Source organism: Anser anser (assembly GCF_964211835.1).
Source record: "Anser anser genome assembly, chromosome: 1".
NCBI lineage: Eukaryota > Metazoa > Chordata > Aves > Anseriformes > Anatidae > Anser > Anser anser.
The window spans coordinates 196992830-197011199 of NC_139720.1; the positions used below are offsets into that span (position 1 = coordinate 196992830).

The following is an 18370-nucleotide window of genomic DNA, read 5'->3' on the forward strand; positions in this document are numbered from 1 at the left end:
CTCAGAGTCCAAAGTTGCTCACCATTTCTGAAGGAACTCAGTAGGGTTGGCTGGACATTTTGTTTCATTCCAGATTAGGGAAAAAGACAAAAGAAAAAAAAAAAAAGAAAAGAGTTTTTTGTTTGTTGGTTGGTTTCTTTTTTTTTTTTTTTTGTTGTTGTTACAGAAATATATATATATATATATATAACAGACTTGTGTATAGATGCTCCTGATGAAAATTACAACAAAACTCATTTGCAGGTGGTCTTTATTTTCATTGAATTTTCAGTTTCCCAGTGCAAAATCACTTGGTCAAAACAGAACAAAACAAACAAAACTTTGTGAACTATGCAGTCAAGGCTGTATTTGCTTAGAAAGGATGGCTCAGGGTGTGAAAACATTTCATCTTGAATGAAAGCATCTTAAAAAGATGTCACAAATAGATCTTTGGAGATTTTTACAAGAAACACAGACTTTTATCTTCTAAGTTTCAGGTTGTTTGGAAGCAAGAATTATTACCTTGTCAGAAGGGTACAATGAACCATTGACACACATCCACACTGCTTACAGCTTTGTGCAAGGAGGTATTTACAGCCAGAAACCAGTGAAAAGCCACCTGAAAAGTAAATTCACTTACCACGAATTTTGCAACATTTCTCTGGGTTTCTGTTTTCCATGAGTATTTAACTAAAAAAGAAATTTATTTGCTTAGGTTTTTTGTTTGTTTGTTTGTTTGTTTGTTGGGGGGGGGGGGGGGAGGGATATTCAGTGTATTATTGAGTCTTGGTTCTGAAATTAAGTAGAGTGGTTTGGTGGTGAGAATTCCTCAACAGCCAAAGTCAGGAGAAGGCATTGGTTTTACATTTAGGCTGCCTGCAGTTGAGGTTGACCAAATCTTCAGCACAAAACTGGGGCTGATGTTCAGTTTAAGATCAGGACACCAGAGCTCAGATGTTTACATGAAAGCTAGTGCCCATGTTAACATTTGTTCAATGCAGTTGGGTAACTGAGTGAAGACCTATCAGAGTGTAAGTCCCTCTGACTATGTTGAGGAGGATCTCAGCTTGCTGACACACAGGTGGCTCTCTGAGACAGCACAGCTTTACAGGACTCTGAGACTGATAGATGTGTTGCTGGACCTCTCCATCCTCATGGAGACCAGGAAGGAAATCATATGATATCGTAAATGGTGTTAGAAATCTGTGAGTAATTTAGCTGGGCTCAATTACTCAAGACCTCCATGCATTATATGGGAAGTGTAGATAGTCATTTCACATATGGAGGCTCAGATTCAAATATCTTGACTGGAAACTGCATGTTGCCTTGAAGCCATCTGATCTTTGAAATTTCACCACACTAAAATTTTCAGTGCGCAAAAATCTAGTTGTTTGCCATTTGTCAGTGCTGGGAGCCAAATTCCGCTATTGGTAACAGCTGGACAATGCAAGTACATGGCGCAACTGAGAGGACATTTTGACTTTTAGGGAGCTGGGTCTTGACGCAGTTCCCATTATCTTTGGAGTGAGGGATTTACAGCAGCTGAGGTTTTACCTCAGCACAAGCAAACTTTAGGAACAATTGAGTATTTGCTCAGGCAAAGTTGTGAAATTTTAATGAAGTAAGAGCTTGGTTGTTTGTCTTGAAGTTACTCATTATGGTGGTGGGTGAGCCAGCTTCCGGTTTCTGTTCTGTCATTGTAAGTGTGGAGAACCTACTTGTATTCATGGTCCTTTGACACCAGAAGAATCACGCCATAAGAAGACTGTCAGAATGTGACCTAACACATGCTTCTGAGAGGAAATACTTAAGCACAATAAACAAACTTCCAGTCACTCTTTCCTCGTTATTGCTGTTTTGCTCAGAGAGCATCTCTCCCCAGAGCATCAAATTTGTGAAGCAGGGATGTTTGCCTTTTTTCTTCGCTCTGTCTTACTTGATTATTCTCATGTTTGCAACTTGTATTAAAGCTCAAATTCTGTTTTAAAACTGAAATAGCGAGACGGGAGTTATATAATCAATATTGATGTAAAAGTAATGATATATTTATCATAAAATAAAGACGGTGTACAATTGAGTATTGTTGTTCTTATTGTTTAATGGGGGTTGAATTAAGAGAATGTACTTTGTGCTTCCTATTTAATAATGAATGCTCCTAGTTCCAACTTTAAAGTCTTAAGAAGTCATAGACTTTAAATGCAAATAATTTGTTCTGTTTTATAAATTGTTGTGTTTTTTGCCTTCCTGTAACTGGAACAACATACTAATTTCTACAAGTTGTGACTACTAACAGAGAGCAATCACCTCACAGACTTGTACCGAAAAGAAGAGACCATCAGTGTGGCAGGGAACGGCTGCATCCACAGTCCTCGCTTCCCAAGCAGTTACCCCAGGAACCTCCTGCTGACGTGGCGGCTCCACTCCCCGGAGAGCACCAGGATCCAGCTGGCCTTTGATAATCAGTTTGGACTGGAAGAGCCTGAAAATGAAATCTGCAGGTGAGTGGCAAACTGTCTTGTGTGGAATATTGCAAAGAGCTCCTTAGTATGACCTTCTAGCTTAACGGCGTGGACATTGGCATGAGACCACAAACCAAAACCCGAGTAACCCTGGCCCTGCTTCAAGCCCCAGGCTTCCAGGAGTTCCTTCCAACATGCCTTGGTCTTCGAGTTTATCATAAACTGAGCTACCCTAGACTTGAAGAAGTTTTGGCAGGCTTTTATCCTTCTATAACATTCCAGTTACAATGCACTTGTACACTCAAATCCAGCTACCTAACAGCTCAGGAACTACTTTAACAGCATTTTGTCCTCTATTAGCTCTGTCATGTTTCAGCCAGGCAAAAACATCTTTTTCAGTAGGTGTAAGGCACTGGGTGGAGTGCATGAGTAGGTATGTGTATGTATTGGGGTGTGAGGGACAAATAAAAATGCATTGAAAAATATAATGATGTTCTTCAAATTATTTGTTTATCTTTAATGTTATTCTTCACTGGCACAGTTTCTTTTAAAAACCTTTAAATGTAGGCCCACAAACATCAGTATACTCTGCACAGTAATATATCTAATAGGGTATACTCTACCGTATTGCAGTTCCTTTGTTTTTTTCTTTTAGGCCAAAATGGCCATAAGCTCGGTTGATCTGGCTGATTAACCCAGGTGGATAAACTGCTTTGCAACAGCAGAGCACAAAGCTGAATCTCGCCAGCATTCGCTAAAATGCTATAAATACAATTTTTTGGTTTGTTTATATTTCCTTTGTTCAACTATGTGGTCTGTGAGGGACAGCAGGCTCAAGATTGCCGTGTGCTCCAAAAGCCAGATTACTGTGATGCAGCTTACATCAAAAGCTCAAGTCTCAGCTTCCAGCTCTCTGCCTGATCATGCCGTTACTTGTGCCTTATCTATGCAGAGAACTCAGTTGTTAGGATTTCTGCACACCCAGACCCTGCTTATCTTATCTTCTTTGTTAATTAATTTGCATTTATAGGACTTGGTAGCTCTGCAGGGTTTTACAGGGTGGATTTTCTTTGTGTGTTTTTGCTTTGTTGATTTTCTGCGTTACCAATAGAGAGAACCATTTCTGCAGGTTTGTTTTCCATTTAGCAATAAAGGAATGCAGACTGAAGCTGGCTCTCCTCTCCTGCGCATTTATTGTCTTGGCAGCTTCTGCTCTGCTCGGGTGCTGCTGGTCTGAGATCAGCAGCACAGTAATAAGTTACCTCCTAGCACCTCGAACAATTTTGCAGATTGAAAGCCTAATGCATTCAGAAGCGGCCTGTTAATATTTACATAGTGGATAAACTGTGGCTGACCTTAAATCATTGCAACTTTGAAACAGAGGGCTAATTTACCATGGAAAAAGATGAAATATTTTCTTTCAAGAGTCATTAAAGGTGGTGGCACAGTGAGGGGAAGTCAAGCCATTATTGGAACTCTGGACTTTGACCATCTTGGAAGATGTTCCGCCTGCTTTTCCCAGAGAAGCTAATTTAGGATGCAGAGAGAAGCAAAGACCTTCCGTAATCCATATGACTATAGGAGCTGGAGAAATATCACATTCTTTTCAGAAATAGAGCTTTCCCTGGAGTTACTGGAACAGTTTTATTTGCCTAGTATTACTTCCAGAGCAAGGAATTTCTAAGAGAGACGGCTTGTAATGGCTTTAAGCCTGTTCATTTCTGTATGCATAGCTAGATTTTTTTGTTAATGCTTAATATGTTTTTCAAAACTAGTTTTTTTCTTCAACTTTAGTCCCTGACAATCCCTCCAGTGCTGCTTTAGAAAGACAGCTAGGCATGTTTTTAATTGAAATGAATGCTTTGAGTAAAGCATGTGCTTGAATACTGTGTGTATTGGACAAGTAATTCAGGGTCTCTACACCTTAGTTCCTTTTGTACTTGCTTTTGACTTTATGATTTTTTCCAAAAAGTTCCTAGTGTTTTCTTTCAATTTTTCATTAATGCTAATTATTGTAATTTGCATACTATTAAGGCTGAACTGATTGAAATTCATTCAGGCTGAGGAATGAAAAGGTACATTTTAGCAGAGCTGTTTCAGAGGGGGAAATATTTCAGGTTTTGCAGATCTTTCTAGAAGTGCTGTTAGCATTTCCACAGGTAATTGATAAAGGGTGATTCTAAAAAGCAATTAAGTTATCCAGCCTCTGAGGCTCTGTGGATGCACAGAAACAACAGAAGTTGCACCTACTCCCATGGTTTTTGCAGCCAAGTCTTTGCTGTTGAAAGCAGAGAAACTTACTTAGAAGGGCTTTGCCCCATTTTTGCTAGCAGCTGCTCTGGCTCCTGGCCTTAGGAAGTGGAGGCCAATCAGGGCAATTTTCACAAAAGACTACAAGGTTTTGTTCAATCTCCTACTGAAAACCACACAACATCTTGTTTTAGGAAATGTATTCACTGGATGCTGCTGGAGGAGCCAATCTGTTTGGCACAGGGCCTCAGGGAAGGTGGCAGGGCAAGAGGCCAGACCTGCAGGGCCCTGGGGCAGGAGTTAACACCACGGGCTTTGGGCAACCTAAATGTCCTTCAGCTGACACCACCTCAAAGCATGGCCCCAGCTGTGCCTGCCAGCTCAGCAAAGGGGCTGTTGTGCTGCCCAGGGGCAGTGGAGGACGTTTGCATGGGCGGTGGGGGAGTTCTTCTGGGATACCACATCCATCCCCACCAGACAGCAGGGGCCTGGGCAGGGGATGGTGGAGAGAGCCCAAGACAAATTTACCTCAGTCTTGAACTAAACTTTCTAATGTCACAAAAAATGTTTGCTTCAGCAGGGTTTGGGCAGATGTAGTGATTCAGTTATGGTGAATCTGTTATTTTCTGTCCTGTGTAATTTGGGGGTTGTGAATGTAAAAGCAGCAGGACTGATATTCTCAAGCTGCATCATGCTTGGATTTTTTTTCACATGGGCTCTCAGCAGAAAAAGGAAAGCAGGTCTGTTATTTACAGAGCTATTCAACTCCCACAAGTGGGGAGAGAGGCAGGCACTTTGTCCGCAGACCCGGGGGATGGGGAGCTCTTTGATACCACATTTCTGCTAAGAGTCATTTAACGATATTAAACTCCCTCTTAGGAAAGAGCACATGCTTTGGCAATAAAAGCCTTTCCTGAGTGAAGACCTCCAAAGTTTTAAGGCTTAGCTGTGCTGTGGGGATGGCAGCTCTCCCTGTCTCCACTTGCCTGCGCTCGGCCTGCCCACCTTGTCATCACCTCTCCCTTGCTGGCTGCAATGTGTGGGGCCTAATTCTGGCTCCACGGATATTGAGGGACTGTTTTTCTCACAGATGCAGTGAAATCAGGACTGTTCTTTTTCTTCTTTTTCTCCAGCTCAGTAAATGAGCTCAATAAATGACCCAACCACATGAACAAGCAGGCCGTGGTAGCAAATACCATCACTGTGTCCTCCCATCCGTGGGGTTTGGTGTTTCCTGCTCCTGGCAGAGCCATGTTTGGGCTGAGGAGCACCAGGGCTGTACCTGCCCAGGGTGTGATGTAGCGGGAGCATCTTTCACCTACAAGGAAGGTCCTAAAAATCACCTTTCAGCAGCATGCACTACCCTGTGTGCCCCCAGCATCTTCCTTTTCTCCTGGCTCCTGCCCCAGCACAGTAGACGGGAGCCAGCAGCTGCTGCTGCAGGGAGTTCAGGGACCACCAGCAAGCTCACAAATGCTTGCAGCTGCTCAGCTCAGGCAGCCTGCCTTAAATAATATTTTATCAGATCTCTAAATTATTTATCCACCACGTGAAGCACAATGTGTGTGTTTACTGTGTACCAAGCAGGTCTAAATGCCTCACATCGCTATTTCAACATTGTATAGAATACTGTCTGCCATGCGCCAGGAGTACCAGAAGTAGCCATTTGAGCACTCAGGCAGTAGCTTGCAGCTTAGTATGTTTCGTGCTAAGTGGGCATGTACACCATTTGTAATATTTATCCTGATGCTTTGCGGTGAAGAATGGGGGCCAGTTGTCTGTGCATCTCCAGCTGCGCTTCTGTCTATTTGCAGCCACTTTCTGTAACCAGAGCCAGCAAAAATTAATCCTTCAAACTGGTTCCCAGGTATGACTTTGTGGAAGTGGAAGATTTATCGGAGACCAGCACGGTTATACGAGGACGGTGGTGTGGGCACAAGGAAGTACCTCCAAGAATAACATCAAGAACAAATCAGATAAAGATAACCTTCAAATCCGATGACTACTTTGTGGCTAAACCCGGATTCAAGATTTGTTACTCCCTTGTGGTAAGTCATCTCACCGTATAATGGATGTAAGACAGATTGTAGTGCAAGAGTATCAGTACTTGAAGATCGGGTGGTGTAGCTAACTGTATTAGATCAAAAGACTAATTGACTAGAAGTATTTTCATTCCAGCAACTACATTAATACATCTCAAAGTAGTTTTGACATTGTGTCATTAAATATAAAATAAAGTCAAGTCCAGGCCAAGATTTACACTAATAACATGTTTCAGAAGCACTAACACTTTCTGCACTGAGGCTGCACTGCCAGTGCCTTGACAGATGCTGCAGAAATAGCAAAGAAATGGCTGCTCCTTTTTTTATGTTCATTTGAGGTCAAATAAAAATACCTTCAGGGGTTATTGCTGTGATTCTGAGTTAGATGCAGAGCACTTTATTCTACATGCAATAAAATTCCACACGCAAGACACAGTGTGCTAATGCTCAGGCTGTATTTTTTACCATGTATAAACAGATAAACACACCTGTTCGTATATGCAGTAGCATTACCAGTGTATCATGTACAGTTTCAATGAGATGAAAACATTTAATTTTTTGCTGTTGTTGTCTTTAGAGAACAGGAATGCTTATTACTTTAAGTAGGTTTTGATACAAATATGTATTCCCTGTATTGTCGTGATTAATATTATAATGCTTTTGGTGCAGTGTAGCTCGAAAGAGGCAGATTTTGCAAACACTCAGGAAATGGTAAGCAGTAATTTATTATACTGTCATCATTATATTTTCATATCCATCGCAATTCTTATTCCCTTTTGTTAGTCCACTGTTACTTAACAAGAGTAAGAAAGCTTGAAATAGCAGTAACGTTAATGCTGTAACAGGACTCACTGTTTGAGTCATTCCACTTCAACCTCTCGGCTTTGCATGCATGTATGCCTATGTATGCTAAAAGAATCCATAAACAGCACATTGTCAAGACAAATATAAAACCATAAAGATTGTGCTCCTTTGCATTTAAATTGGTAGGCTTCTAGCGGAGTAAAGCATTGCACTGTGAGTAAATCCTGAGCTCTAATTTACTCTAATTTGAGGGTAATCTTCAAAGACTAAAATTTAGGTGGAACATTGTATGAAGGACCACTAGGCATAAAAAAGACAGTGAAGCAGCCTCTCTTTAGCCTGCTTGTATTTCAGTGCAACTACAAGAACTCTGGTGCTTTAGCAACCTTGATTCCAGACGACGTACAGCTAGTCTGATAGCATTAGACTTTCCAACAATGAATGTTATCACTCAAAACACAGGACTCTCTGCACTAGAAAGCTCAAAAAAGCTACTCTATTTATCTAATTTCAACACTATAAGTAAACAGTAAATATTATACTCTAGAAAATCGATTCACAAGAATACTCTCTAAGTGCACCCTCTGAAAGAAATACTATTTAATTTATTTTTTTTTCTCAGAGAGAACTGTGCTGGTGATTAGCAGCATTCTTACCTCTCAGTGAGATGGGGGATGATACATAGCTAGATAGTTTTCAGATTACAAATGGTCCAATCTAAAACTGCGTGATTAATATTCAGTATGTTCAGCCCTTATCCAACAGTCCCTGCAGCCGTTCTGAGCTTGGTTCACAGAGATATGCTGAGCACTGCTGACCCCTGAAGGTTGAACTCATTGTGCTTTTGTAGGTGGCAAAGCAGGGAGCATTAACGAAGCATGCAAAACCATATGGTATTTTGTATCAGACAAAATGAAAGACCTTTACACTGCTTTTTTTCTTTCCCTTATAACCTTCTGCATGACAAGGCTACTTCTGGGGGCTTACCTGGAAAACTGTGTGCAAGATAATGTGTAAACGTTTAACTCCCTTGTTTTTTTCTTATATGTGGAGTTGGTATCTGCATGGCAGTTATTTATTTGTATACCCAAATCTGGTTGATAATTTTCAAAAAAAAAAAAAATTTGAAGCAAGCAATTTGGAGTGTTCACTTGAGTTTATTGATCAGCTGCATCTTTGAAGCTTGATGCCAGAATGACTGGACAAATTTCTTCCTGCTATCCATGCAGCCAGACAACATTGCAGCATTGCTCTTTGGTCTTCTTGTTTATGAATCTTCAAGGAAGTCAGTTAAGTTCACTTCATTTGATGCAGATCAAGTTTTTACTTAGTTCAGCACTCTGCATGAGGCACAAATGACGCACCACTGAGCTTAGCAGAGACATACTTCATTATCTTCGTGTACTTGTGTTTTTGCATTAACTTCACATTTCAATACCATTTAGAGAAACAAAAAGGGATTTATATATTTTTTTTTATAGAATGCATAAATTACACTTGCATCCATGAAAATCACATTTGCCCTTGTAAAACTAGGCATGCAACGTAAGCAACCTATGTAAGATGAAGGGGCTCAGGGTGGTGGGATTAGAATTCAAAGTGGCTCTGGAAGAAAAGACTGAAGAGATGCAAGGGTGATCTTAAACAGGACAGTTTTGAAAGCCATATGGATATATGAGAGTAATTAACTGCCTAAATATAAGATAAGGGACAATGGGCAAGGGAGCGGAGCTGTGAAGGAAAAACAAAACAAAACAAAACAACAACAACAACAACAACAACAACAAAGTCTGAGCATCTAAACACAGCATTTAGCAGTTTTTGCTTGCCAAGGCTGGTTCCCTTCACATTTTCCACTTACTCTACCTCTCTCCACATCCTCTGCCCATCTCTGCCTCTGCTGTCTCCTCTGTGGGTCTAAGGGACTAGGAAGGCTGAAGGGGGAAGAGCAAGGGTGGTTTTGGAAGGAAGTGGGGAGATCCAATGTGCTGTTGGTGTTGCTGGTCCTTGATACACTCTTTCCCAAGTTGTACAACTCCCTGGGGGTGGGAGCTCCAGGGTGGAGCTGACCCCAGGAGCTTATTTTGTGAGCTCCACCCACCCCAAGTTGGACGACTCAGAAGTGTCCTGTCACAGCTAGAAGAAGACAGTCATACTCTGTGGTGGTCTGTGATGGTGCGGAAGCAGGTAAGTATGCATAGCTGGCAGCTCATGCCTTGGGATATTTCACAACCAAAGCCTCTAGTTGTAGCTGTGCACTTTGTTGGCAAAACCTGAGTATCCACATGGAGAAATGTCTCCCTTGAACATCTTTAAAAATTGTCTTTTCCTTCAAGCTTCACAGACCTAAAGAAAAAAAGGTCTGGACCAAGCCCAGGATGGCTATTAGGCAGGAACCTCACTTAGTTGCAAATTTGTTTGAAATTCTTCCCTGGCATTACTACTTAAAGTGCTTGTTTCTCAAACACATATATTTCATTTTTCTTCATTGTGTTGCCTTAGAAATATTAGTTTATGGTATACAAGGCACTGAGGTATTCCAATCTTTTTTCTTTTTCTTTTTTTTTTCTCAAACTTGATATAATTTCTTACTCCGAGGGCATAGTATTTCACAACAAATGCTCTGTGTGAAATAGAGGAAGACAAGTTACCTTTGGTTACTTACACAGCTGCTAACAGGGAGGTAAGCATTGTCAGGAGACAGGGCCCTGGGTTGCACACCTTAAAGGAGGTGATGAGAATTTTCCATATCTTCACAAATGTAAAATTTCATTCCACCATTGGTTTCAGTGCAGTTACCTCAACTGGGGAATCTTGCTTCTAGCAAGTCAGTATTCAGTAATTACTAAGAATACAACATCAATTTTTTTGAGATGTAGGAATGTAAATTAGATTACGGTATTACACATGGAAATAATCTTTCCTTGTTTTAAGTCATTTTATACAATCTCCCATTTCCTTCTGAAGTGAAATTCTTCCGATGTCGTCTTTCTGAAAGGGAATGTTTACAAGACTGGACCCCGCATTTTGCAAGTACGTTAGAAGGGACATTTACTAGAATAATCTAGGAACTCATTCAGCAACACACTTGAACAGTAAAGGTGAATGTTTTGAATTAAAATTCCCAACTCTGCATCTAATTTCATTTTAATGAGACAACTGGAAAATGTTGGATTCCGTTTGCTAATTAGAACCATTATTTTAAGTTTATTGTAAGAGCATATATTTGTTATACTTTTATAACAGTAAATTGCTATTGCCTTACTAATCCTTTCGTTAATCTTAAATGAAGTCCATGTTTGGGAACTTTGACTTAAATCATTGTTGGAAACAAGGGCCCCAGGAAAACTTGTAACATATATGTGTACAAACATACATCTATACAAAGTTATAAGGTTAAAAAATATATATTTACATACACATATTTTTGCATATATATACATACATATGTAAACGTGCATATCTGCTTTTATTTTTCTTTTCTTTTTAATGTAATTCATTAATAGGAAACATCACATGACATTAATAACAATCCTTGGTTATTTGGGAATTATAAATCAAAACTGATATACATGTGGTGTTAAACAGAACAGAAGCACAGTTGTCCTGGGATAAATTTAGCATCAAAATGTGTATCAGTGTGTTAGATTCTAAGTAATTTTTGCTTGTTTGTAACAACATTTCTTGAATGAAAAAGACTTCAAGAAATGAATGGAAAGGAGAGAACTTTGGGTTTTGATCCATAGTGGAATTTTACAAAGAACTGGCTTTCCACTAAACATCCAGGCTACACTTCATCATTTATGATCAAAGAAGAGCACTGGTCACAGAGTGGGGTAAGACACGACAGGCAGACTAATAAAATGTAATTGTTTTCTCATGCAAAAAATGTTGACCGATTCAAACACTACATTTAAACTGTTGGACAGTTGCCTGTTAAGCTCACAAGAAAATGTCAAAAATTCAAAGCACAATCAGAGAATTAAAATGTACAGAATTAAAACTGATCGTGATGCTCATGCAAAGACAGTCATTCTGTATTAAGTGACTGGCTCCTCCTTTTTAGCAGATTTGTTTGCATAAATAATGCAGCATCAGGCAGCATTTTTTAAAATGTAAATAAGTAAACTTCCTTGTAAGAGTTAATACAATAGCAAACAGATTCAGTCACCAGATTCATGAGGACCATAAAGGATGATTAATTCTTTATCACCGTCCACAGGACTGAATCCAGCCCAGAAGCTGCAGGAGCCTTTGCTGCTGTGATTCTGTTTTAGCTCATCACTTCTTTCACAGAATAGATATTTCATTTCTGTCTCCAAGACAAAATATTCTGCCTGAAAACCCGTATAATATATCCAATGTGACAACAGGCATGATAATGATGCATGAACATCTTCCCTGCTTTTAGATAATCCACAGAAGGAATCCTGGTAAATTGCTGGGGGTACAAAGGAGAAGAATGGGGTGGGGAGGGGGAATGTCTTGGTTAATAAATTGATTGAACGTGAAATAGATCTCACAGTGAAGAAGCCAGAATTTACACATGTGGAAGCTTTATCAGTTGTTCTGCTACTCTTTCTCTGATTTAAATTTTGATTTCCTGTCCAAACTAGACAGAAAAAAAAAAAAATTATAAGTACCATCAACGTGCAAAACTCTTAACAGTTTATATGAGAAAATTTCTATTTTCCTAAGTTCTTTCATAAAACTGTTTTCTGTGCCTTGCTTAAGGCATATCAACTCATAAAATTAACAGCCGGAGTTTCATATTTCAGGACAGAAGTAATTAATTACTTTCTAATTAGATAAAACTTGCCCCAAATCTTTAACATTCCTTTCACAATTTTACATCACTAGAGGATCTATCTATGTACTTCTTCTTTAATTTGGAAGGTATTACAGTGTTCTAAAAAGCAGCATAAAATGGGAAATATTAAAAGGAGAGGTTGTGCCTCAGTGCATCTTGAGACATGAACATCTCAGAATAATTTCATATGAGAAGAAGCAATACTTTCCATTTAATGAAGATTCCCAAGTACCTAGCAAGCCTCAATCTGCTGCTTAATTCATCTCACAGACCTAATCTGTCCTTCAGCAGGTTTGATGAAGAAAGGAAGCAGTGTGCAGGAATGTTCCAGTTCTCTTAGTACTCAGAGCAGAATAAAAGGTAGTGAAGGTTACAAAAGAAGCAACACTGGAAGTCAGATAGCTCAACAAAAAGGATGCTGACATACCTGGGTTGATAAGGCACGTCTGGACAGACACTTTCACAGCAGCATTGTCTGCTCCAGGGGCAGCTAAAGTTCCTAATTAAAAGATTCATTCCAACATTTGCATCTAGGAAACACATACAGCCAAAGAGGTAAGTCCACAGAGAGAGAGAGGGCAGCAAAAATGTCAAAAGGCAATGGTTAGAGAGGCAGAAGACCCAAACAAGCAGATTCTTGAAAGTTTAAGAACAAATAAAAAATCCAAATGACTGACAATCTCAAACTAAGCAGTTACATCATGAAAGATAAGCAAGAAGAAACCTTCCGTCTTTACCAGGAAGATATCCAAGTGTCACTTGGTTATTACAGCAAGATTAAAGCAGTTTCAGTTGGACTGAAGAAGGGAGAATGGAAATTAAGGAAACACTTACAACAAGGGAATCAAGGGGATTTGTGAAATCAGACGAATTGTGGCATGATTTGGAGAAGAAGACTAAAACGTAAACCCAATATATCATGAAGTAGGAAAGACTGAGTCTAGAAAACAAAGCAAAAATAGGGCAATTCCAGTACATCAGCTTCTTTTAGCAAAACCTGACTGTGAAGTTTAGGAGTAGTAGGTCTGGATTTGGGGATGTATCAAAGGTGAAAAGAGTCAGCCAGAAGCATGGGTGAGAAATTCAATTACAGCCAGGGAAATACAAACCTTCTGGCAAGGAAGATACCAAAATGAGAAGTGAGGCCCAGTAAGTACACAGAAGTTACTGGAATCTTTCAGACTTCAGCTGATAAGACAATTGTTTTAATCAGAAAACAAAATAGACCTTAGCGTCTGTGTTTTCCCAGCTGCAAGCATGTGTCTGGCAGTTTTGTTGTTTGAACTGCATGGTGGAGAACTGGCCATTTGTTCTTCTTCGTCTCTGAATTGTTGACAGCTCAGTTAAAATGTGGCTCCCTTGCAGGATGTTGTCATCAATCTGTCTTAACATAACAGCAATCCTGTCGATGTCCAATTCCTGCTGAAAATGCTACATCTTTAATCAAATAATGTGTTATACACTGTTTGAAAATTCACCAAACTCGTGGCCATGGTCAAGGACAAGAAAATGTAGCACATTACAACTTCAAAGGATTACACAAACACAAGCATGTTATTTTCAAACCCAGTATCCTGTCCCAAATAATAGACTTTAACAAGACTTTAAAGGCATTGCTTATTTGGAACAGCTTTAGGTTTTGAAGAATTGCATTTCCTGTTAGCAGTACTTAACTGTTTTAAGAATTCCTGAGGAAGTTAGTGACCCAAAGAGGAAATTCCTACTTTTCTAAGGTAAGTTAGAGTTACAAAGATGAGAACAGAAAAAGACTAACGTGCAGTACAAGATGGTACTATGTTGTGCAAGAAAGAAAAAAAAAAGTTTATTTTTGTGGTAGTTATCAAAAGCCTTATTCAGCATCAACTTGATTTCTTGGAAAATATTACAGAAGCAAACTGAAAGATGAAAATTGCAAGAAGCACACAACCATGTTAGTAGTGGGATTAAACAACTACATAGAGTGTAAGAATAAAGAATAAGGGGAGCAGGTTTGTTGCAGTTGTTGGCGGTTTTCTGACACCAACAGAATGGTGGCTTTGTTTTTTTATTAAATGAATAAAGTGAACCTGTTAAATAGCTGTGGGCCATGATCTTGCTAGTGCAGTTGGCCAAGTGCAAGAACACATGAAAATTCATGATGGGTTGTCTGTCCCGTCTCAGCCTACATGTCTGTGGTGCTTCCCAGTTCATAATCAGTTTATAGCCCTAACATAGCTGTGGAAGTTAAAAACAAAACAAAACCAAACAAACAATATGAAAGATAATCTTTTCCTTGCTTTTCAAATGTCAGTTAGGGTCAAGCAATCCCTGTTAAATAAATCTATGGAGGAACACAAACACAAATTGACTTCCAGTAAGAGAGTTCATGATTTACCAGTCAGTGGCAAAACTGTGCTATTGGACAAGTAGGAAATGAAACTCATCCCAAAACTTATTGGAAAGATCCTAAATAACTATTGACAATGAGAGAAATAAATCAATGATTCCTAACTATCTGGAATACTTGTGAATGAGTGGCACATAAAAAAAATGTATGGAGGGTATTCAAAACATTTCTGTACTAAAACTGTTCTAGGCAAATCAATTAGTTTTCAAAAGGATTTATGGTTCCTGGCTTGCCAGATTTAAAATCAGTCATATTATCTACACCATATGTTGGAAAGGTTTTTCAGGGTGTCCATAAAACAATATTCTTAATCAACAATAAGCATGTATAGCTAGCAGAAAGCTAGCAATGCTCCAGCATTGAAAACCGTAATGCATAAAATGAAAGGGTAAATTTACTGTGCCATGGGAGAGGGTAAAGGCCATCCTGTTCCCTGTCCTGGCTTCCTGTGTCTGTGTAACCAAACAGAAAATATCAATAGCTTGGACTTGATGTTTCAATACTGTAATAGGAACAGACCCATTCTAGTCTCAGTGCAGCTCCTACTGGAAGACATCGAGTCTTCTAGGAAAGACCTTGCAGATAAAGTCCATTGTAGAGCTGACCATTAGGAGAGCACTACAAGGACAGATAGGAAATATATTAGCAAATTGACGTGCCACGGATACTCTGTCAGTGGACCTCTCTGTGTCTACGCTAAGGAGGAAGGTTAAATCCAGTTGTTATCCCACATTTACCCCAGACTACATCTCAGTGTGTATGAACATGAGGTGACTTTACACTATCAAACTTTTTTAATAGCACTTATTAAGCTGTCCATCACATTAGCTGTTTGGTTGAAAAATAGCACTTGTTGAGGACTTGAGGACATAATGCTGGCTCTGAAAATCCATATTCTGCCCTTTAACTCTGCTTTAGCAACAGCTGAAGAATGTTAGCATGTGGAATTACAATAATATATTAAGAGCTTACCTTTTATTTTCTTTGTATGAAGGGTTTTTTATAGAAATCTAATTCTAGATGACAAATTTGTAGGGAGAAGAGAGATGTCATGTTTGATTCTGTAAAGAGGTTGATTAGGCACTAAGCTTCTGTAGCAATGCTGCAAAGAGGTGTTAAGTAACTCCTGGTGCATTGGTGTGGCAAGGCTTGTCCATCCTTCCACCGTGGCTGCAAGGGAAGAGGGAATGGCCTTTTCTTCCAGACCTTGTTTCCTACTGAGTAGTCTCTGCTCTGCTTTTGCACAAAAGGTAAAGGTGCAGTTTATCTTCAGTGTGGGCTGATTGTGGCGGAGAATGGGAAGTTAGTCTGCTTTTAGGTTTTTCTTCTGACTGAGTTCCAGAGAAAGTGACTGGTGAATTGAAATGTGCTAGACCTCCAACCTACACTGAAGAACCTGTGAAAACCCTTCACAGCAAGTGTTGGTTGCAGTTGTCTTTTAAATCAAAACAAGAACTGCATGTCTTCACAGTTTCATAGAGGTGGGTTCCTAGGCTCAACTTCATGTTCTGTATTACACCAATTTTATTTATTCAACCATGTGTCAATGTTATCTTACAAAGCCTGGCAGCCCAATCCTGCTCTTGTACTGTTCTAGCCCAAGTTTGCATTGCAGGGTCTGTTTCAAGCTTAGAACAGTTCACGTTTTTGTCATTCTTGGCAAGCCAGGGGAAACAATGCATTGTGTATAATGCGTGTTTAATTGCTTACAGAATAAATCTTTGCCTTGTTTGTTGCAACAGCTGTAACCACTGGAAAATACTTACAACGCTGGATCAAATGATAATTCATTTGTTTTAAGGTTTCCAAGCCTACATTTAGTAAGGGCTGGAGGCTTTTTTTATTATTATTATTCAGTATGTGTAATGCAGTAAAATATACAATCTGAAAATTTAAAGATATGAAGTCATTCAGCCCATTTTTCTCTAAGGACAAGATTTTTCTGCTTTGTAAGTGTACTGGTTGTTCATCTGGTACCATTTTTAAATTTAACAAGCACAGGAGCATACCTCTTGGGAGATTAAACCATAGACTAATAAATCACTGTCAGAAAGACATTTTTTCTTTCATAATCAGTTTTAATTTCCCCTCTTTTAGTGCAATACCATTGAATGCAATTACATTCCTTTCTAATTTTTGATAAAGAAGTCTGTTCTCTTTGTCGTGGGTGTCTATCTGCTTCAGATCTTTGTAGAGTGCTTTCACACTTCCTTGTTTATTGCTTAGTCAAGCAATAAAGTCCATACTTAGCTTTTAATCTTTCCCCAAAAATTCAGGCAATGCATTTCCCACAGAAGTTTTTTGATGTTCTTTTCAAAACTCCCCCACAGTTTCTCAGCTTTTTATAACGTCTCTGGTAGTGAAGGGAAATGAATCTGGAGGATCGTGTTACCAGGTTTGTGTAGGAGGATAGTGTCACCTGCCAAGGTACCGTGCTTAGGCAGGGCTATATGACAGTGGCTTGGTTGCCCTAACTCTGGGAACGTGTCTTTTAACACGTTTTCCTCTGTCAGTGCAGTCTGTCTCTGAGCTCCCAAGTTTCCTAGGTGCCTCCTTCCACTCAGCATGTAATTAGGAAGACATTAGGGTGCATTTTTCCAGGGTGAACTTTCCCCTTGCTGGGTCAGGATAGTATTTATGACTTTTCCATGCCCTCACAAAGATGGCCATGCCCATTTCTGCCTTGCCAGCAGGACTGAATGCAGCCTCCTGCCCTTAGGGAGGGCACGAGCCTCAAAGCAGCAGCTCTGGGCCAGGCTCCACAGAAGCTGCCTGCCCCGATGCCTCAGGCTGCCTTCTCCCAGCCACAGGTTTTCCCACCTTCAACACAGACACAGCAATCCTTTGTGAAATGTCATGAGATTAACTTCTACAAGATGCTACAGAGGAACCTTGTGTTCCTGTTTGCAGTCTGGGATTCAGTACCAGTTAGGTGGGCTGCATTGCCAAATGGAGATTGCTAAACAAAGGGGTTTGTCAGCTACGCTGTTTTGTCTGGATGTTCATGTTTGTGTGTGTGCGTGTGCCAGTCTTACCTGAGATACCCTCTAGTTTAAGAAGTTGTATGACTACAAAATGGAGAACAGCAGTTCCAGCTTCCAAACCAGGAAGATGAAAGAGCAAACCTCAGCCTCAGAGCATGACAAGCCACCGAGCTTTTTACTTCTAGCAGATGGTTTTGCATCTGAGAAAAGGCTGGTCTGGTAGCTATTCTCATCCCTCTCCTCCTTGGGATGCGTCATAATCAGAGCTCTTGTGATCTCTACACTTCCTTTTAACAATTTTTAGTCTTAATCTGACTCTGCAATTCCAGGCACAGGTCATCAGAAAAGGTCCTTTCCCCATGCTGGAGAAGGCTGTGTGCTTACAAACCTGCACTGTTCTTTGCTCAGCACATTGCTTCTAGCTTAAATGACCTTCATGCTCAGCACCATATTTCCAAAGACAGTCATGGCACTGTATAAATCTGATTTGGATTTTTTATGCTTACATCTTTATTAAATTTACAGCCTTCTGTTTTGCTCTGAGCACTTTATAAAGTCCATGCATGTCTTCATAGTAACACAGATGACAGATACGTCACAGAGTGTTTCTGTTTTTCCCTTACACATGCGTATTCACACTCACCTTTTATTGGTTG

General features: G+C 39.8%; 1 protein-coding gene across 7 annotated transcripts in view; it reads left to right on the forward strand.

The window, feature by feature from the left end:
* PDGFD (platelet derived growth factor D) overlaps positions 1-18370 on the forward strand; it is a 145479-nt gene that overhangs the window by 82754 nt on the left and 44355 nt on the right. For 2 of the 7 annotated variants that reach the window (XM_083821649.1, XM_083821652.1), the window contains exons 2-4: positions 2273-2477; positions 6556-6736; positions 7400-7441. In XM_083821649.1, coding sequence (XP_083677775.1) covers positions 2273-2477; positions 6556-6736; positions 7400-7441 — 428 coding nt within the window. The remainder of the gene's footprint in view (positions 1-2272; positions 2478-6555; positions 6737-7399; positions 7442-18370) is intronic. The other 5 variants (XM_083821653.1, XM_083821655.1, XM_083821651.1 and 2 more) reach the window with 3 other exon arrangements.